Source organism: Zootoca vivipara, chromosome 11, assembly GCF_965207765.1.
Source record: "Zootoca vivipara chromosome 11, rZooViv2.hap1.1, whole genome shotgun sequence".
In the NCBI taxonomy this organism is placed as follows: Eukaryota; Metazoa; Chordata; class Lepidosauria; order Squamata; family Lacertidae; genus Zootoca; species Zootoca vivipara.
In genome coordinates, this window is record NC_142594.1 from 21,727,565 (window position 1) to 21,746,452 (window position 18,888).

Below are 18,888 nucleotides of genomic sequence, written 5' to 3' on the forward strand. Positions count from 1 at the left end.
AAGAATAAATTTATACCACTGTGCTTGGATGTGTGCAATTATAACTAGGAGCATAAAAGAAAAATGTGGGAAAATACTTTACACTAGACAGAAGTATCTAGCAGCTGTTTTTTCTTTAGCTTGTGGCTGAAAATTTAATCAGCGAAAATAACTCAGCTCCTGGTCTTATTTCTACTGCAGTCTTATCCCTTTCTTTGGATAAATGTGGTGTCTGGGGTTTGGAGTTAAGTGTCATTTTATATCATTTCTGACATCTCCTTGAGCTTCTCTTCATAAGAGTCTGATTTTAATTTGTGGTAGAGTTATGACTACAAATAAACATGTATCTCAGCTATTCATGAGAAAGTGCTAATGCATATAAAATATGAAGTAAACTCTTCTTCTGAACCATCAGCACCATGCACATAAAGGATGCACAAATCAGGGATCTGTTCTCAGTGAGTCTTACTTGTTTCCCACTGAAAAATAGGCTTCATCGCTCAACACATAAAATGAGATCCACCCTTAGTATCTAGGGGTGAATCTGCACTGTCCCAGAGTGGACCAGGTATAATCCTTTTCAAGGGTGGGTTAACCAAAAGATTAAGAATCCAGCGGCATATGAACCACATCAAGACTGCCCAATTTCCAGCTTTTCTGCCAAACATCTGCCTCATCTTTCCTGCTTGTCCCACCATCATTTCTCATCATTTCTCCAGGATTATTTCCCTCTAACTTTTTTTGGAGCAAGTGGCAACTTGGTCCAAAGTGGTATTTCCTGCCACATATGTCTTAAGGGAATCTTGAAATAGGAATAGAGATAGCAGCAACTCTGAAAAAGAACAGGTGTACAGGAAAGGCAAAGGCACCAGACTCGCAGACCCACAAATGAAACTAGTTAGATGAACAAGGCAGTAATACTACACTAAATTAGTATACATAGCGTGCAGAGGGTAGAAATGGCTCCAATTTTCGTTTCCCTTACTTTGGAACATGTACATTAGAGTCCAGCCTTATAGCTCTACAGTTAATGGAAGTGTCTTCTTAGTGAGGTTCTCCATGCTTGCTTTCGAAGTCAAAGGCTAATAATACAAGCTAATAATACAGTTTTTTCCCTAGCAAATGCAAGTTTCTGGATGCAGAGTACTAACTATAACAGGGTTCTGGCTGAGACTATTTTCAATTTGTTTTCTCCCATCAGAACTTGCAACGTTCCTTTCCCCATTTGCCTCTCACTTGCCTTGTTTTACTCAGAAAGAATGCTATTAATGGGCATAGGTACGGACACGGTGTTTTCTGTGGAGTTTTATCCTTTTCTGTGGAAAACTCCACAGAAACCAATTTCTTCATACCTATATCAATTTCCGTCTGAAAGCGACAACATTCACAGTCCTTCTGTATTCTTCAAGCAGTTAAAAAATGAAGTGTTTCAATTTCAAATTGACCTGATCTTGTTCATTATAAGCCTGGCATTATGTAGAAAAGTCCAGGACACTAATTTTCTAGTCATCGTGATAAGGAGATAGGTTTGTATTAAAAGTCATAAATACCAGCTTCTGGTATTTTTCCTCTCCATTGCAGCCCCTTCCCCAAATTTGCTCTGAGGAATCCTGGCCCCCATAACACCTTTTTGGGTGTGCATGGGGAACTGCAGCGGTTAGGGGGGAGGGGGAGGAAGTCCTGCTGCGTGAGGAGAAGTCCATTCCAGTGGTGATGATCACCTTTGGATGTCACCCCCAGATTTTTCAGAATTCAATGCAAACCCTCTGTTCAGTCATCCATCAGCTACTGTGACTAAATGAAACCTTGTCTGAAAAGTTGGCAAAAAATGGGGGAAAGCAACTCATACTGACAACAAGAGGCTAAGCAGAAGTAAGAGATTATAATTGATACTGATAGATCTTAATTGCTGACCCAAATTACTGGCAAAAGCAGTGCCTTTTTAATTTCTCAATTATTTACTGAATAATTTCATGTAAGGAAAACAGAAGATCTGTCCAACTTTAATTAATGAACTACAGTTGTTTCAAGTTGAGGTAAGCCTAGTTAATATTGTTGACTTCCATGAATCATTGCCGGTTGTGAGGTGAAGATTTGACACATTATTAGGAGAAAGAATACAAAATGGAACACTTCTACACTTCTATAAAGAGTTCAAAGCCCACAGCCAGGAAAGGATAGAAAGGCTTCTCTCAGCTATTTCTCTTTTTTTAGAGAAAAGACAAACAAACTGCAACACACACACACTTATCTGTTTCCCTGTGGACCATTTCTCCTGCTATCCAAATCAAACTACTGTTACACTGAAACAACATGAGGCATTCAAACCGTTTTATTGCACTTGGAACAGTTTTACAGTACTTATATTGCAATTGTATTGCTTTTATTTGGTTTTATAATTCTACATTCTAAAGTTCTATGCGTCAGGGGGAAAGGCAAATAAGAAATCTTATAGACATTCATTCAAACAAACAACCAACCAAACAAACAAACAAACAAGCTGACCAGAAGTTGCTTGTGAACAAAAGAAGTAAAAATAAAAGGTAACGTTGGCCGATGCATCCTCACTAGACCAGCATATCCAATCCATTATAATATATACTATTCAAGTGTAAGAACAGTTTATTAGCCACTGACCCCATCCCCTGTACCATGTGAAAAAGATACCATACCATGTGAAAAAGAGAGCATGTTGAAATTTGGATATCAATACTTTTGATTTCCCCCCTGAAATGTCTCATAACTCAGGCTTCTAAATTCTCAGTCTCTTAAACAAGAACCCTTAGGTATTGGGACTGGTTTTATATTCCTCTCCTTACTCGTCACAGATGCGTTATTAAAATGTTTGTTCCTTCTTCTTCACAAGACTTACCAAGTAATAAATAATGTCTGGGACAGGGAATTAAAGAAAATAAAAACTTGAATTAAATTTTATTACTTCTTTATTTATTGGCTTTATACACCATCCTTGCATTGCAGGCTCTCAGCATGGTTCATAAGATACACGCACGCACGCACGCACGCACGCCCTCAAACATCTACACAAGGAATATAGATAGATCATTCACAGATTTATGCTCTCCTACTCTTTCCTGCCAACCTAGCAGTTCGAAAGCACGTCAAAATGCAAGTAGATAAATAGGAACTGCTACAGCGGGAAGGTAAACGGCGTTTCCATGTGCTGCTCTGGTTCGCCAGAAGCAGCTTTGTCATGCTGGCCACATGACTTGGAAGCTATACGCCAGCTCCCTCGGCCAATAATGCGAGATGAGCGCGCAACCCCAGAGTGGGTCACGACTGGACCTAATGGTCAGGGGTCCCTTTACCTTTACCTTTACTCTTTATGGCAGCAGTGGGCAACCTCAAGCATGGGGGCCAAATGCCTCAAGGCCTCTGGCCCTTAGAACCTTTGTGAAGCCACACCCCCTTCTCAGTCCACAATTGCTATCCTCATGCCACACCTCTCAATGCCTCTGTCCTGCTCTCTTCGTGAGTGCTTTTGCCTGGTTGGAATGTATCATTGAACTGTAGTCATGCATATTGCTTGCCTAAATAGAGATAGGGGGTGTGGGGTGGCAGGTCTGGCTGCTTGTAGTAACCTCTCTGGCTTTTACTGTACAAAGTTAAAAGGCACACCTGTTACTCTACCCAATTTTTGCCTCTGGTCCAATCCACCACTGGTGTGAGGACCTTGGAAGTTGGCCCTGAGGAAAAGTAACTCTCAGGCTGAAAAAGGTCCCACATCATAATACACCTCTTGATAGTATGGAATGTAGCTGAAAGTGGCCATTTTGAAAACTGGTTCACTAAGGATCAAACTGTGTATGAAAAAAGCAAAAAAAAATTTTTTTAAATATACACCAAAAGTAATACACTTAAAACAAAACTCCTGGCCACAGAATAACTTGATCCTCTAGTACAGTCAAATCTCGGATCCAGAACGCTTCCGTTTTGGAACGTTTCGGCTCCCAAATGCCGAAAAACCGGAAGTAAATGCTCCAGTTTTTGAACATTTTTCAGAAGCCGAACGTCCGGCGTGGCTTCCGTTTGAGTGCAGGAAGCTCCTGCAACCAATCGAAAGCTGTGCCTCGGTTGTCGAACATTTTGGATTACGTTTGACAACCAAGGTTTGACTGTAACAAAGATGAATCAGTGAGTATAAACAAGACTGTGAATCTGCTCCTTCGGGAGGAGTGCGGCTCTGTCCAGAACAGGCAAATGTCTAATTTCCCAGACCTTCCTTCCACGGGGCCTCCATTTTGCTCCATAGTGGCCCGCATTCAGACCACCAAAGTATCCAGACATCAGCTCAAGACTTGCACATGAACTCCTGCTTCCGATGATACAGAGAAGTAGACCTGTGTCATTAGCATACTGCAAACTCTATGCTCCAAATCTTCTGACGACTGCTCCCTATGGCTTCCTATAGATGCTAAATAGCATTGGGAACAAAGGAGTGCCCTGCATAGTTGGCAGGAGGTGGGGGAACATACAGTCACCCAGTGCTACCCTCTGGAATGGGCAGGTGGGAACAAAACTGCTGAAGAACAATGCCTCCAACTTTCAGGGACAATTCAGGAGGATACCATGGCATAGTCAATTGTATCGAAAACTGCTGACAGATCAAATAAGAATAAGAGGGGCACACTTACATTACACACCTAAGGAAAACTGAAGACCAGTGTTTTCTTCTTGGGTAAGAAAAGTTGCTTCTGTTGGAAGGTGACTGGAAAAGGAGGAATAGTGTCTGCTGCTTGTATCACAATTCCAAGGACACATTTGAAACTCAAAGAGGGGAAAGTCACTTGTGGAGGAAGGTAATCTGAAGAGGGAAAACAGCAGGTAGGAAAGTCTGGAAGTCTCCCCATTCACCACCTATCTGCTCCCAATTGCTCCCTCTAAAAGTGGCTTTTCCTTTAAAAAAATGGACTTTCAGGCTAATACATATTTTGCATGCAACAGGTGGTTTAGCCCTAAGCTGAGCTATACCTTGCCTGGAAAAATAATGCCCCCTTTACTTAGGAATAGAATAAAATTAATTAGGTGCTTGCATTTAGCTGCTAAGCAGAGACGTCACCTTGCCGACAAAGGTCCGTATAGTTAAAGCTATGGTTTTCCCAGTAGCGATGTATGGAAGTGAGAGCTGGACCATAAAGAAGGCTGATCGCCAAAGAATGGATGCTTTTGAATTATGGTGCTAGAGGAGACTTTTGAGAGTCCCATGGACTGCAAGAAGATCAAACCTATCCATTCTGAAGGAAATCAGCCCTGAGTGCTCACAGGAAGGACAGATCCTGAAGCTGAGGCTCCAATACTTTGGCCACCTCATGAGAAGAGAAGACTCCCTGGAAAAGACCCTGATGTTGAGAAAGATGGAGGGCACAAGGAGAAGGGGACGATAGAGGATGAGATGGTTGGACAGTGTTCTCAAAGCTACGAACATGAGTCTGACCAAACTGCAGGAGGCAGTGGAAGACAGGAGTGCCTGGCGTGCTATGGTCCATGGGGTCACGCAGGCCCGGCTCTAGGGGTAGTATTGGTGGTGCGGGGCGCCAGGGCGCTGGGCTGGCAGGAGGGCGCTGCGCGGCAAAGCCATGCGGAAGCCATGCTGTGCGCAGCGCCTACCCACCAGGGCGGGGGTGTCGGAGCGATCTCCGCGCCACAGTGCCAGGGCGCCCAACCGGCTTGAGACGGCCCTGGGGTCACGAAGAGTCGGACACGACTAAACGACAACAACAATTTAGCTGCTCAGTCCAGGGGTATAATGAAATAAAATAGGGTTTTCTATCATTTTTTAAAAATATATTTCAAGTAGGTAAACCTAAATCAGTTATTCACCAATTTCAGCCTTTAAAGAGAGATGTCAGTGTTACGAGAGTTGGTGAAAGCAGCGATATGCAAAGATGGTAAACTGGGAAACTGTTGGCAAAATATTTGGCTTGCTCTTGGCCCGTGGCCAGTATTTCCTTTGTAAATGAATCCCACATCTTTATTAACTTAAGCATTTCTTTTTCCTTTTTCTTTTCTAATTTGAAACGTATTTCAAACCTTTTGTTTAACGAAGTCCTTGGAACATGATATGGCCCCCAGATCGAGAAAAATAGGAAAGTCAATTAAAATTCTGACATTAGCCACAATCACGTAAACACATGCTCTAGCTAATCCACTATTTTATTTTATTTTTTTAATTACATGCCTCAAGATGCAGAGGAGGAGCCACCAAGGAGCGTCACCATATCACTGTCAGGAAAACACAAGTTCTGAGCATTTTCACAACAAGAATTCCTACTGTTTGATAAAAGCAAATACAGTTGCAGATCCCATAGTTTTTTACTAACCTGCATAGAAAACTTAGAATTGTAGAACCATAAAATTTTAGAGTTGGAAGGGTCCTGGGGGTCATCTAGTCCAACCCCTGCAATGCAGGAATCTTCTGCTCAACATGGGGCTTGAACCTATGATGCTGAGATTAAGACTCCCATGCTCTACTGACTTAGCCGTCCCAGATATTCTAGCTGCACATATTTTACAGCTACCTATATTTCCTGGCAGAAAAGGCCCACTGGTTTTCTTCCAAAACGCAATCATTAAGGCATTTATTTTTCTCACCCAAAATATCTTTTTTTTAATGTATTTGCCCTTTGAGTACTTGGATGTCAGCTGTAGGCTTCACTGGGTGTCTGTTGAGGCCTGTACCCTTAAAGAGAGCCCAGCACCATTCTGCACACAGACTACTATTCCTGCTCCTCTTTCTGTTTTCTGTCTCTATCTCTGTTCACCTGTTACCTCCAGACATGAAAGCAAGGCTTTTTTCCCCCAGGCAGAACTCTCAGGTGGGTGCCATTGCCATTTTAACAGAAACAAGGGAGGCGTTCATGTTGAGTTCCGGGACCTCTTCTTTTTCTAGAAAAAATAACACTGCAAGAAAGCAATGGCAAGGGTGGGGAGACACAACAGCATCTTCCACCTGCCTTCCACTTTCCCTTCTGAGTGTGCCTTGGAGAGAAGAAGAGGTCTATGGTGGCAAATTGCCCAAGCTCCCAGCCCCCAACAACCCTTGAAGCCAGAACTGATTATTTATTTATGTTCACCATGGATTTTGCCGACAAGAACATCTTTCATGAACATGCTAAGGTCTGCAAATATGGCTATTTTGCATAGCTCAATTTTGATCCTTTGGAAAATCTTGGTCAATCATAATCAATACGCAGACCTGAAAAGTTTTCTTAGGGTTGCCATATTGCGAAGAGCAAAAAAGAGGACACGTTTGCAGACTTCTACTTTTAACTATGGGTCACTATGAAGACTGTGCCCATGAAAAAGAGGACATGTCCTGGAAAAAGAGGACATATGGCAACCCTAAAACAAAGACAGCACACCCAAGATAGAACGCTTAAAATCCCTACCCGCATTAAATGAATGGAAATTCTAGACTCATGTGTGCCTTTTCAACGAAATCTTTGACAACAGAGATAAGAGAGTGCTTCCACATAAGGAAGCTAAAACCATTCCTGTTTGTATATTCAGGTACTTCCTGCTTCAATTCTGCATTTGTAGCTCTCATTGCTCAGAAAACTAGTATCGGGGCATGTCCTTCATTTCTAAAGGTGCTACAACACTCTCAGCAGGAATTAATATGTAATTCATAGATGTATTCTAACTGGTTACTGTAGATGTAAATATTAACAAGCGATCAATAATCTAAGTTGGGAGCCATAGCAAATTTAATAGTTTAACTTTGTGCTGTTTGAGAAAGGACTTCCTTTCGTCTATCTTCAGTCTCCTGCCAGGCTGCCTCACTTGCATGACTCCTGGGTCTAATATTATGAGAGAAGAACAAAAACTTCTCTGTCAACTTTGTCTACATCATGTATATGTTTATTATATCCAAACTTAATTGCCTTTAAACAAAAACAAAAAGCCCCAAACATTGTAACTTTTCTTTATGGGAGAGATGTTCCAGGTCCCTGGTCAATTTGGTTGTCTGATCTGCACCTTTTCCACCTCTAAAAATACACTTATTGAGATGCAGAGGCCAGAACTGTACTCCTGTAGATGTTAAGGGATGGCAGACAATTAAACAAACTTATCACTGAAAAACAGAGCGTGTTTGTGATATACTGTTGCAACGAATTTTGAGAAAATGTACTGGATCCATTGTAAAAGGAGAAAAACTGTATTTCATCCTATTATGTTACGCTGGTGTCAGGGGAAAGATCCCGATTGTGTGTACATGTTGCGGAGAAAGCATAGAAATAACTTTTCTGTTGCTTTCCTATAATACTAGAACTTGGGTTCACCAAATGAAATGTATTGGCAATAAGGTCAGGACAAAAATCAATGCACTCCATCACATGCTGCGTGGTCCATTTATGAATTCACTGCCAATTGATCCAAGTGATAGTGCTATTGCTTTCATGTCGCCCTTTCAGGCTTCCCATAAGCACTCTAGCTCAGGGGTAGAGCGTCTGATTTCCATACAGAAGATCCATTTCTCAGCATCTCAAGAAAAAAAATGGTGAATGTCCCCGGCTGGAAACCTGGAGAGATGCTACCAGCCATTTTGGAAATACTGAGCTAGATATGGACCAAAGCAGTTTCCTCTCTTGCTAGCTGAGTGGTCCGTGTTTGAAAACAACACCAGATAAACCTTTGGGTCTGATCTAACAAGGAGAATGCTTATGTTCACAATGTGTTCGTGGTGGCCACAGGATTATGTGACTCTAAATGGGAATTAGGCAAATGTAGGGAGGCTATATGTTGGCTAAATAGAACATCAATGTTCAAAGGCAATTAATACTGTTTTTTGGGAGTAATAAGAGCAAAGAGAGGATTGCTGTCTTCATGCCCTCCTTGAAGGCTTTCTAGGAGAATCTGGCCAACCAGTGGAGAGGGGTGGGTGGGGAGAAGGCTGGACCAGATTGACCTTCAGTCTGACCTATCATGAATCTTATGTTCAATTACACATCTTAAATAACGAGTCAGAAAAGAGGAAACACAAGTTGCATGTTACAGACACCGTGGGCTGGCTGACATTTAAATTTTGTGGTGGCTGGAGAGGAAGCACCCATAGTCAGGAAAAACAATAAATTTCCCCTTAATCCGTTGGACTGAATAAAATAACTTCACGGAAACTTTGGAATAGCCATGAAAAAAGGCAAGAAAATAAAATCTTTGGTGTTGTCCTTTCCTTTCCTTTTTTGCTGTCTAGTTGTTTAGAGTGTAGAAAGTGGGCAACCAGGATAGTTCTCTCCACCCACCAAATCTTTAGAATTCTTGCCTAGATAAAGAATGGTTTCTCCTGCCCAGCTTCCTTCCAAGACAATAAAATGCAGTAAGTAAATGTCTTGTAGGAAATCGAAAAAGTAACATTACAGTACATGAAGCAACAGGAGGGTAAAAAAATAACAACATGGTGCATCTCTGGGATTCCCTGATAATTGGTCAGGAATTGTTGAGCAGATTCATAGTTAGATGGATTTATAAAATCATATTTTCCATCACAAGTGTATTTTTTTATAGTTTCTGTACTTTATACATTCCTATTTTGAAAAGTAGAGTCTCTGGTCAAAAGTCTAATAAACAAATCCCATAGATTGAGGATAATTTAATAAATAAACCCTATAGAGTCAAAACACTTTAATCCAAGAAATACTATAGAGTCGATGTAACTTTTTCAGCTTAGTAAGCGCTGCTACTGCTTTGAGGGCATGATGAAGCCTTCATGAAAATTGGATGCTCATAGATCTCTACTTGGAAGCTGTTGAAAAGGCAGGTGTCCTCTATGGATTGTGAATGGAAAACCATACTTTGTGCCATTTTTAGCTACTTTCCTCATTCACAAGGGCAATCGGCAGTGCAGCTGGCAAGCCAGGCACTTATGGGTCTCAGCCACCACAACGTTCAAAGTCTGTAAGGTACGGTACTCTGGAGATGCAGAGATTGCAGAAATGGCCATGCCTGAAACCCCCACCCACCAAATGGTAGCAACCAACTCCCATGAGCAAAGAAAAAACCCCAAGATAACATGTGAACAAGCCCAAAGGTTTGTTCTGTGCAACACTTTTTTAAGTTAAGAGTCCCAGACGTTTCCCACTTCTGATGGGTAGTGTGCAGTGGGACGTATTTACATGGATATAAAGGAATATCTTTTATAAACTTGTTTCTTGCACAAGATCCTTTGGCACAACACATCTTGGGTGCTGCTCTGTATTTGTGGCAAATTAAACATTGTCATGTGGATGAATCAGTTACAACTGTTGTTTATGGAGAATCTTTCCACTCTACAGGAGATGAGCCTAGTTCAGCCCCACCAGCGAAGTCTGATACAGGTACTTACTATACAACCATGGTTGTCCTATGCAACCATGGTTCATCAACCAGAAACATTCTAGGGGCTTTCATCCTTCCTCCTGTGTGGCCATTCCTCCATAACTTTCTGTTTGTAGGCTAACAAACAAAGGTCACTGTCAGGTGCACCAACTCCATTTGGACCTCCCCCATATTTTTGGGGACAGCCCCCCCCCCCCGTTCAAAGGGGGTGGAGGAGGCCAAGTGCAGAGCTGAGCACGGTGCAGCTTCAGTGGCTGGCTCCTTCTTCTCTTCTTCCTGCCATGGAGGGGAAGGAGGAAGGAAGCAGCCCCCAGCCACGGCAGGAGGAGGAGGAGAAGCAGCCGGCCATTGAAGCCGAACCTGCCACCGTTTTCAGCTCCTCTCCCAGCTCCCCCAAAAGTCCCGATGATACACGTGCAACATCAGCCGCCCAGTCACCCTCAAATGTTGACACCTCTGATTACTGTTACCTCTCTGCCAGTGTTAGCACTAACCTTTAGCTAGCCATGACGGCATTTTGCAAACCCACTTTAAACTATGTTGTGAAATGGGATTTGGCACACTCCAAAATTAGGTCTGAAACGGCAAAGGAAGAAATGGCCACATGAGAGGGGAGGAGAGAGAGGAATGCTTGTTTGTTATCACATTCTTATTTTTACTGTAAATAACTTCAACATAAAGTGTAAGGCACTTCCACATAAATGGGTTTCCTGAATGTTAAATATGCTGATTCAGAGCACCTGACACCAGGAAGCCACATGGCAAGTCTGGTTGCCACTGAGGTGACTGCTACTAGGTCATAATACAGAACACCTTTACCTTTTCCATTTAATCCTCTTCCACTGTATTTTTTTTTTAGAAAGCCAAAGGGGGTGGGGAAGGGAATAAACCTGATGTTTCAAATCCTGGCACAGCACAGATTATATTATGGAAATAAAATACGAAATGGGCCACACATCTATATAAAGACTCCCAATATTTGCGATTCATTTATTTGGAATATTTACTATATAGGCTTTGATTTAGCAATGCTTTATAGTTTAAAATTCCAAACACCCTCCCAGGAATTAGCTACATGTGGCAAGTATTTTGCTTTCTTCTTAACAGGTATGTTTGGGGGAGGGAGGGTATAAATCTCAGGGACTCTTTGCAACAGAGAGCAAGAGCGTGAACGCCCAGGAGCCACAATCCTGAAATCGCTTTGGTTGTAAGTTCCCCCACCGACATAAATAAGTGGTTGCATGGCTTGCAGAACTGTGTTGGCAAAGCATTAGCTTGAAGCCCTGAGTGGCACCTTTGGGACACGACGCACAAATCACATCCCTAAATGATTTATATCCTAGAGAGCATATCTTTACCAGCGAAACCTTTTATGCGCTCTATTAGACAGCAGTTAACTGATCTCAAATTGACCAGTCCCATTTCAAAAGCAGTCCCCAACCCAGCCCTTCCTCGAAACCCAGTTTCAAAACTGTGTGTGTGTGTATTCTAGCAGAAAATAATTCGCAGCTGTGATAATATCAGGTTGGGATTTTTTTAAAAAAAGAAAGGAAAAGGAAAACACTATACTATAGTTTTACATTGAATAATAAAAGATAAAAAAGGGCAGTCTGTGAATAATTAGGGGTTGCTGTCTGAAGCCAGTTGCAGTCACTGCAACTGATAATAAACTTAAACCCCCTCGAGAGCAGGTAAATGCTTTGCAACCCTGACCCCCTACATCTCACATTACTTAACTACCCTGCAGCTCCAACATTACATCACCATCCCAATGATTGGTCCCTGCAGTTTAACTCTCTCCCTGTCTCCTCCGATTAGGAACGAAAGAGCAACGCCAGGGAAGGAAGGAGGGGAGGAAGCAGCAGCCTCGGAAGAAACTTCGCTCGCTCGAAAAGTTTGCTGGGCTCCCTCGCTAAGTTGGGCCGGTGCAGATCGGGGGATCTGCTCCACAATCTTTATGGAGGAGGAGGATGTTTGTAAGCAGACAGCAAACGCTGCACCGAAGTGCAGAGAAAGACAAGGGGGCGGGGGGCGGAGGAGAGGGCAAGAGAGAGAGAGATATGCTCCCAGAGGAAATGAATCAAGAGGCAAAAAAAGAGAGAGATAGGTGGTCGTCTGGCTGGTGGTAGTAAGAGGAGGAGGAATGGTAGTAGTAAGTCGTGCGAGAGCAGAGCGCGATCAGAAAAGGAAAATTAAAAACAAACCTCATGGACATCACTGGGTCTGAATTCCCTGCTGAGGTGCAGAACATGAGAGCCCTGGAATGAGTGTATCGAGAACCTGAGCCAAAGCTTAACTAGCCCGAGTGAGTCATATCCTTCCCATTTGATTCCAGTCCAAATGGTGATGTAATGCTCTGGCCCTCTCTCTCTCTCTCCCTCTCTCTCTCTCTCTCTCCCCTACGCCTGCCTGCCTCCCTCCTCCTCCTCCTCCCTTTCTCCTTTTTAGCTCGGTGCTAGTGAAGTCACCATTTAAATCTGGCAGAGCTGAAGCTGAAAAACTTCAATGTAACCAAAACAGCCCCAGGCGAAGTTCCAGACGCACAGAGACTTGGTGGTGCAATTGCCATTGGAAACGGGTAAACACTGGGAGAAACAGTACCGCCTCACCAGGGCCCGAGCAGCTGCCTGGGCGAGATCACAGTCAGATCCCGGGAACGGGGCTGTCGGAAATTTAATGGGTTTGTGTGTGTGTGTGTGTGTGTGTGTGTGTGTGTGTGTGTTTTCTTTCTTCCCCCCCTCAGAAGATGCTACACACACACACACACACACACAGAGAGAGAGAGAGAGAGAGAGAGAGAGAGAGGCGCATTCCCGCACATTTTAAGACCCCAAGGAATAAGAAGAAGAAGAAAGGGAGGACTTGCAAATGGGAGGAAAGCAGCTATGGAAAGACGAGGTGAAACAAGCAGGAACAGGAGAGAGAAACTATTCGAAATATGCTTAGGCTTATAGGGAAATGAACGCAGGCATATCTGTCAAGAAGTCTTAAATTGAAAAGTCGCCCTTGTTCCTGAAGGCCAGCCCAGGGCCCAGTTCATAGGGAATGAATGGGTGGCCCGCTGCCTTGGTAGTAACAGCCCAGGAGAAGCTCTGCTCCGAGGAGCCAGACAATTCTTTAAAAACATTTTCATGAATGGCATTCTATTGTTATTAATTCCCCCGCTTGCTTCCCCCCCTCAACCTCTGTTTTTTTAAATAGCCGTTTTCTCTGCTTCCATCAGGATCGCACTACCATCATGCGAGGAGAGGCTTGCCGACATGACACCTGTCTCCATTTCCTGCCTCTTAGTTTTTTAAGAAAACACTTCATCTCCCGTGACCACCGTTTTATTTCACTTTTCCAAAAGCCATCACGTGTCCTCGACGCACACCACATTGGCAGTGAACCTCTTGAGGGAAGCAGATACCGCGCTAGCGCAAAAAGAAAGTAAAAGGGTTTTTATTGTGGTTGTTGTTAAAACAGTTGCTATGCCTGGTAACAACAGTGTCAGGTGGTGGAAGAATCAAGAGATTTGTTACCTCCTGGGAATTTGAATCCCGGCCACCATTAACCTTAGTTTCTGCAGCAGATGTAACTGTGCAAGGTCTAATAATCATAGAATAATAAAGTTGGAAGGGACCCTGAGGATTATCTAGTCTGACCCCCTGCAATGCAGGGATATGCAGCTGTCCCATGCAGGGATCGAACCCACAACCTTGGCGTTATCAGTGCCACACTCTAGCCATCTAATGTTTAATAAAAGGCTGGAGGGCTTGGCTAGAGAATGCCAGCTATCTATGTACCATTTGATTTTAACATTTCATAATAGTAGTTGTGGGCATTCAGGAGTTATGGGAGGTTAAAGGGAATGATGTGCCTTTGAGATGTGGATGGGAAAATAACTGCAGCACACCATCGCTTGTAGCACATTGCAGGAGAATACCTTATGAGGATTGCTAAAGTGCTGTAGTGTAAAAGCACCTTGTGTGGCTGCCATTATTTTAACAGCAGCCCATTTCTGAGATGCTTCCGTTGTGCATACTGCAGCAGCAGGAGCTGCTGTCATAAATGATGCTTCTACAGAGGTGAAGAATAAATATCCCCCGTAAGATAAATCACTTTTCCCCAGCTCGATGGGCATGGCCATCACTTAAATTTAAGAAAACATCTCTGTTACTTTCAGACAGTTTGGTTACAGCTATGAATTGTTGCTATCTCTGGGGACTAATATCTATGGCTGCGAGTTGGGTAAGGAGAGAAATAAAGAAGGGCATATTCCTTTCTGTGGATCAGGGAAACTCACTTGATACCAATACTATGTGGCCAGTGAAAGTGACAGCGTTACCAAGTGAAACAGCTTGGAATTAGAGGTGATCAGCCATAATTATTCCTGGCGCCACTGAAGTCGGTGGCTTGACAGTATCATATGTAGTTATAAAGTTTGGTTCATTGTGTCATTGGCCTGCATAACTCATTTATGTCTGAATGACCAGTTATTGATTTCTCATCTTCTGTAACATAATAAAAAGAAGTTTAATCACTCTAAAGCTTTCTTTTATTTCCAACCTACTTTCAACTGAACAACATGCAGAAGCACCTCTGTTTTTATTTCCCAGTTGCCCTGAAAAATAATATTTTTAAAGGATGGGGTATGCATTTTATAAACAAAATAATAAAAGTATAACAATTGCAAGTCTCTTGTAAAAAAAAGGGGTTCTGGTTGTTCAATTCTAATTTTTTTCTTATGGATTTCAATGTGTTTAAGTCTGGGGAGCCAAATTTCAAAGGCGACATGGTACTTATAGATATGATTTGGAATATCTGGTTTTAAAAGTTTTTTTTATAAATAAAAAAACCCCAACAACTGAATAAATGTTTCTAATACCATTCCTAATGTAGGATGGCAGGTTCATAAATTAAAGGCAAGCAAAACCATTAAAAAAGCAAAAGCCATAACTCACGTAGTCTCCAAGTTTTTACAGATGAAAATAGGGGCATGCTTCTAACACCCTTCTATACATACCAATGATCACTACCAGTACCCAACCCCCGTCTCCGGTCAGACGTTGCTGATGGCTGATGTACGAGTTACTGCACCCATTTACTCTGCAATAGCCTCTCTTATATGGATTTAAAAGCCAAGAACCTGTTTGCTCTTTTAGTTAAACACACATCTAAAAACTGTAACGGTCTGGTCACATGTTATCGCAGCTCAGAATGCACCTCAGCATCTGTAAGTGTATAAAACGACAGGCTGCACATTGTATGGTAAAGGTAAAGGGACCCCTGACCGTTAGGTCCAGCTGCAGACGACTCTGGGGTTGCAGCGCTCATCTCGCTTTAAAGGCCGAGGGAGCCGGTGTACAGCTTCCAGGTCATGTGGCCAGCATGACAAAGCTGCTTCTGGCGAACCAGAGCAGCACACGGAAACGCCGTTTACCTTCCCGCCGGAGCGGTACCTATTTATCTACTTGCACTTTGACGTGCTTTCAAACTGCTAGGTTGGCAGGAGCTGGGACCGAGCAATGGGAGCTCACCCCGTCACAGGGATTCGAACCCCCAACCTTCTGATCGACAAGCCGTAGGCTCTGTGGTTTAACCCACAGCGCCACCTGCGTCTCTTCCATTGCATGGTACCTTCATTCATTTCCATTATTTACATGCAGGTCCTCCACTGGGGAGAGCCTTCATTTTGCTCCTGCGGCCTCTTAATTTTCCTCTACCGAGTACATTCAATGGGGCACAAGTAAGAGACTGAACATATGCTCGTTCTAAGGTTGCCATAATTTGAAGAGCAAAAAAGAGGGCACATTTGCCAACGTCTGCTTTTAACTAGGGATCACTATGACGACTGTGCTCGTGAAAAAGAGGGTGTGTCCTGGGAAAAGAGAACATGTGGCAACCCCAAGGGCTCAGAAAAATAATCCCAAATCGTAAAAAATAAGATAAAAAAGATGTTTCTTTTTCTGGAACATGTCAGGTGATTTTTCAAGTGAATCTGAGGCAAGTGTGGCGCCTGTCCATCTCTAGAAGGTTTGACTGTAGCCCAGCCTTATCTGCTATAGCTATGGTAGCATATACAGGAGATTGTGTACTGCAATTTTGAGACAAGCAGGAAAGAGGTCTATTTGCTGCTCAACCCTTCCTGTCAAATGTTTTCACTGACACAAGGAAGCTGACAAGTAACGGATGCACAATATTCTTATATCAACCTGGAAATAGGTTTACATTCATGTTCATTCTTTGTCGGTTCCAGAAATCTCCTTTGCGTGGTTGCTTATATTTCTTTTCAACAACCCCAGCCCAGCATCCCCAGTGGTGCAGGAAGAAAGCACCCCTATACAGTGAAGTTGGGGTCCCTGCACGCGATTCTGTTCCCCAAAGTGCCTCTCTCTGCAATGGGCTACAATACTGGACCTGTATACTAACTATAAATATTGTCTTATAGTACAGAACCTTTCAAAAGGAAAGGGGTGTTCAACAGAATGTGGTGGTCAGTGAATTCAACACTGCATCATAATTAATAGGTTTCATAAAATTAATAAAAGGTTTGTCTACTACACATCACGCTTTTCTAAACGTACTTGGAAAAAAGACGTGTTGCATTTCGGCACCTCAGTTACCTGTTCTGTGGTCGTTACACAGGTGAGCGGAGGAACAATTCACGATAAACTATTTCTCAGACAATCGAAGTGTGTTTTTGAATGAAGCTAAATGCTTAAATAGAGTTAGAAACAAGATGACTGGTTTGAGGGTATTAAAGTCACTTCCAACTCAGGTATTTTCAAGGTCTGTTGACACCCCCCCCCCCAAATCCTTACAGGAAACACCGTTATCCCATTTTCCTTCCTGTGACCTGTAAATGATGTACGGTTTCCTGTAGTCCAGAGGAAATCTCACTCAGATACCAAAGCTGCCCCTTTTCATGTGTGTATTAACTTTATTCCTTTCTATTCTCCTTCCCTTTCTCCCTTTCCCTGCATTCCTCACATACAGTATTTCTAACAACCAGGCGTACTGAAGAATAGAGGCTGATGGGATGGGAAGCAAATGATATTTTAATTCCAAAGGGATCCAACTTCAGAACAGTGCCCATGGCCCCAATTTTGCAGACTAGCTGAGGAATGTTTATAGCCCCCCTCCCTGCAGCGTATCTCATCCTTGGGGAAAGGGTGGTGGGGCAGATATCACAGCTGTCTGATGTAAGCACGGTTAACAATTCCACTACTCTGGCTGCAAAGCTCGTATCTCTGCACAAAGGAGCAATGTGTACGCTTTGAAAATCACACCACCCAGCAATTCTTTGGCAAGAGCACCGTCAGCTGAAGCAAACACAGGGGAAAAAAGTATTTAAAATGTTTAAAAGTCTAGAATGTGTATCCATAACTTGAAACAGATTGTTGTTTAATTAAAAAATACATTTGTGCACACCTACATACAAGCAAACAGCGCCTACGTACAAGCCCTAAATTCAACGTGAAGTACGGTAGGTTCTACTGGAGTAAGTGGGACTTACATTGAAGTAAAGATGCTCAGGATCAAGACATTTGAGCCTGAACATGATGTCTTCATACCAGACAACTTTCTCTGTTTAAAAAATAAATAAATTTTATTAGAGTTTGGAGAAAGGGATACAAAGATTGTTATCTTTTAAATCAAAACTAAAATGTTAATCTAAATAAAAACACAGACCAAAAAGAAAAAGGATAAAAGAAAGGGGAGGAGAGGGGAGGGGAGAAAAGGAGAGGAGAGGAGAGGAGAAAGAAAGAGAAAAGGATGGAGAAATAGAGAAGGGATGAAGGGAAGAGAAAGAAAGAGGAGATAAAGAAAAAGAAGGAAGGAAGTAAGGAAGTTAAGAAAATAAAGAACCTCTGATTCTTCATCTGTCTGCTATATACAAACGTTATTCAACTCATCCACACCAACATAACAACCAGTAAATTATCTTCAATCTTCAAACCCCAATGCCATTAATTCATTTTCTTTTTCACGCAAAAAGTCTACGAGAGGTTTCAAATCTTTAGTAAATGTTAACAATGGTTTTTCTCTGATTAAACATGTCAATTACGCCATCTCAGCTAAGTCCATTCCTCCATAGTTGGCAATGATGAGCCTTTCCATCTTTGCACATATAAAAGTCTCGCTGCCATAATCCTATACTGAAACAAAGTTCCATAGTCTTTTTCTAATTGTATGTCCATAAACCCTAACAGGAAGAGTTCTGGTTTCAGTTGAAAATTAACCTTCAAAAATCTCCTGATCAGTGCATGTATTCATGTCCGATATTTTTTTGGCTTTTTTTTTTACATGCCCACCAATCATGGTAAAATGTCCTTCCACCTTCACCACATTCCCAACACTTATTTGGAATATTTTTATACATTCTAAATAGCTTCTCAGGAGTTAAATACCATTGACACGTCATTTTATACAAGTTTTCTTTCAAATCCTAACACAGTGTGTATTTTAACCTTTGGTCCACATTTGCTCCCATTGGTCTTTAACTTGTTCTTCTTGCATTTCAAATTTCAAATAATTTCAAATAATTTCGCAGTAACATGTATGAACCACCCACACACAATTATATTTCAAAGT

The 18,888-nt window shown here is 42.4% G+C and overlaps 1 protein-coding gene and 1 long non-coding RNA gene across 9 annotated transcripts in view; one reads left to right on the forward strand and one right to left on the reverse strand.

Moving 5' to 3' along the window:
• Positions 1 to 18,888, reverse strand: part of CREB5 (cAMP responsive element binding protein 5) — a 267,267-nt gene that overhangs the window by 100,085 nt on the left and 148,294 nt on the right. Inside the window, exon 1 of one of the 8 annotated variants that reach the window (XM_035130006.3) lies at positions 12,516 to 12,627. The exons of the other annotated variants lie outside the window; for them this stretch is intronic. Within the exon in view, the coding sequence (XP_034985897.1) occupies positions 12,516 to 12,562 (47 nt within the window). The 5' untranslated portion in view covers positions 12,563 to 12,627. Of the gene's footprint in view, positions 1 to 12,515; positions 12,628 to 18,888 lie in introns of those variants that run through there. 8 annotated transcript variants of the gene reach the window in all.
• LOC148684222 (uncharacterized) lies at positions 12,128 to 14,834 on the forward strand. Its single transcript, XR_015946423.1, has 3 exons — positions 12,128 to 12,287; positions 12,760 to 12,889; positions 13,535 to 14,834. It is a non-coding gene; the product is annotated as an uncharacterized LOC148684222 (long non-coding RNA).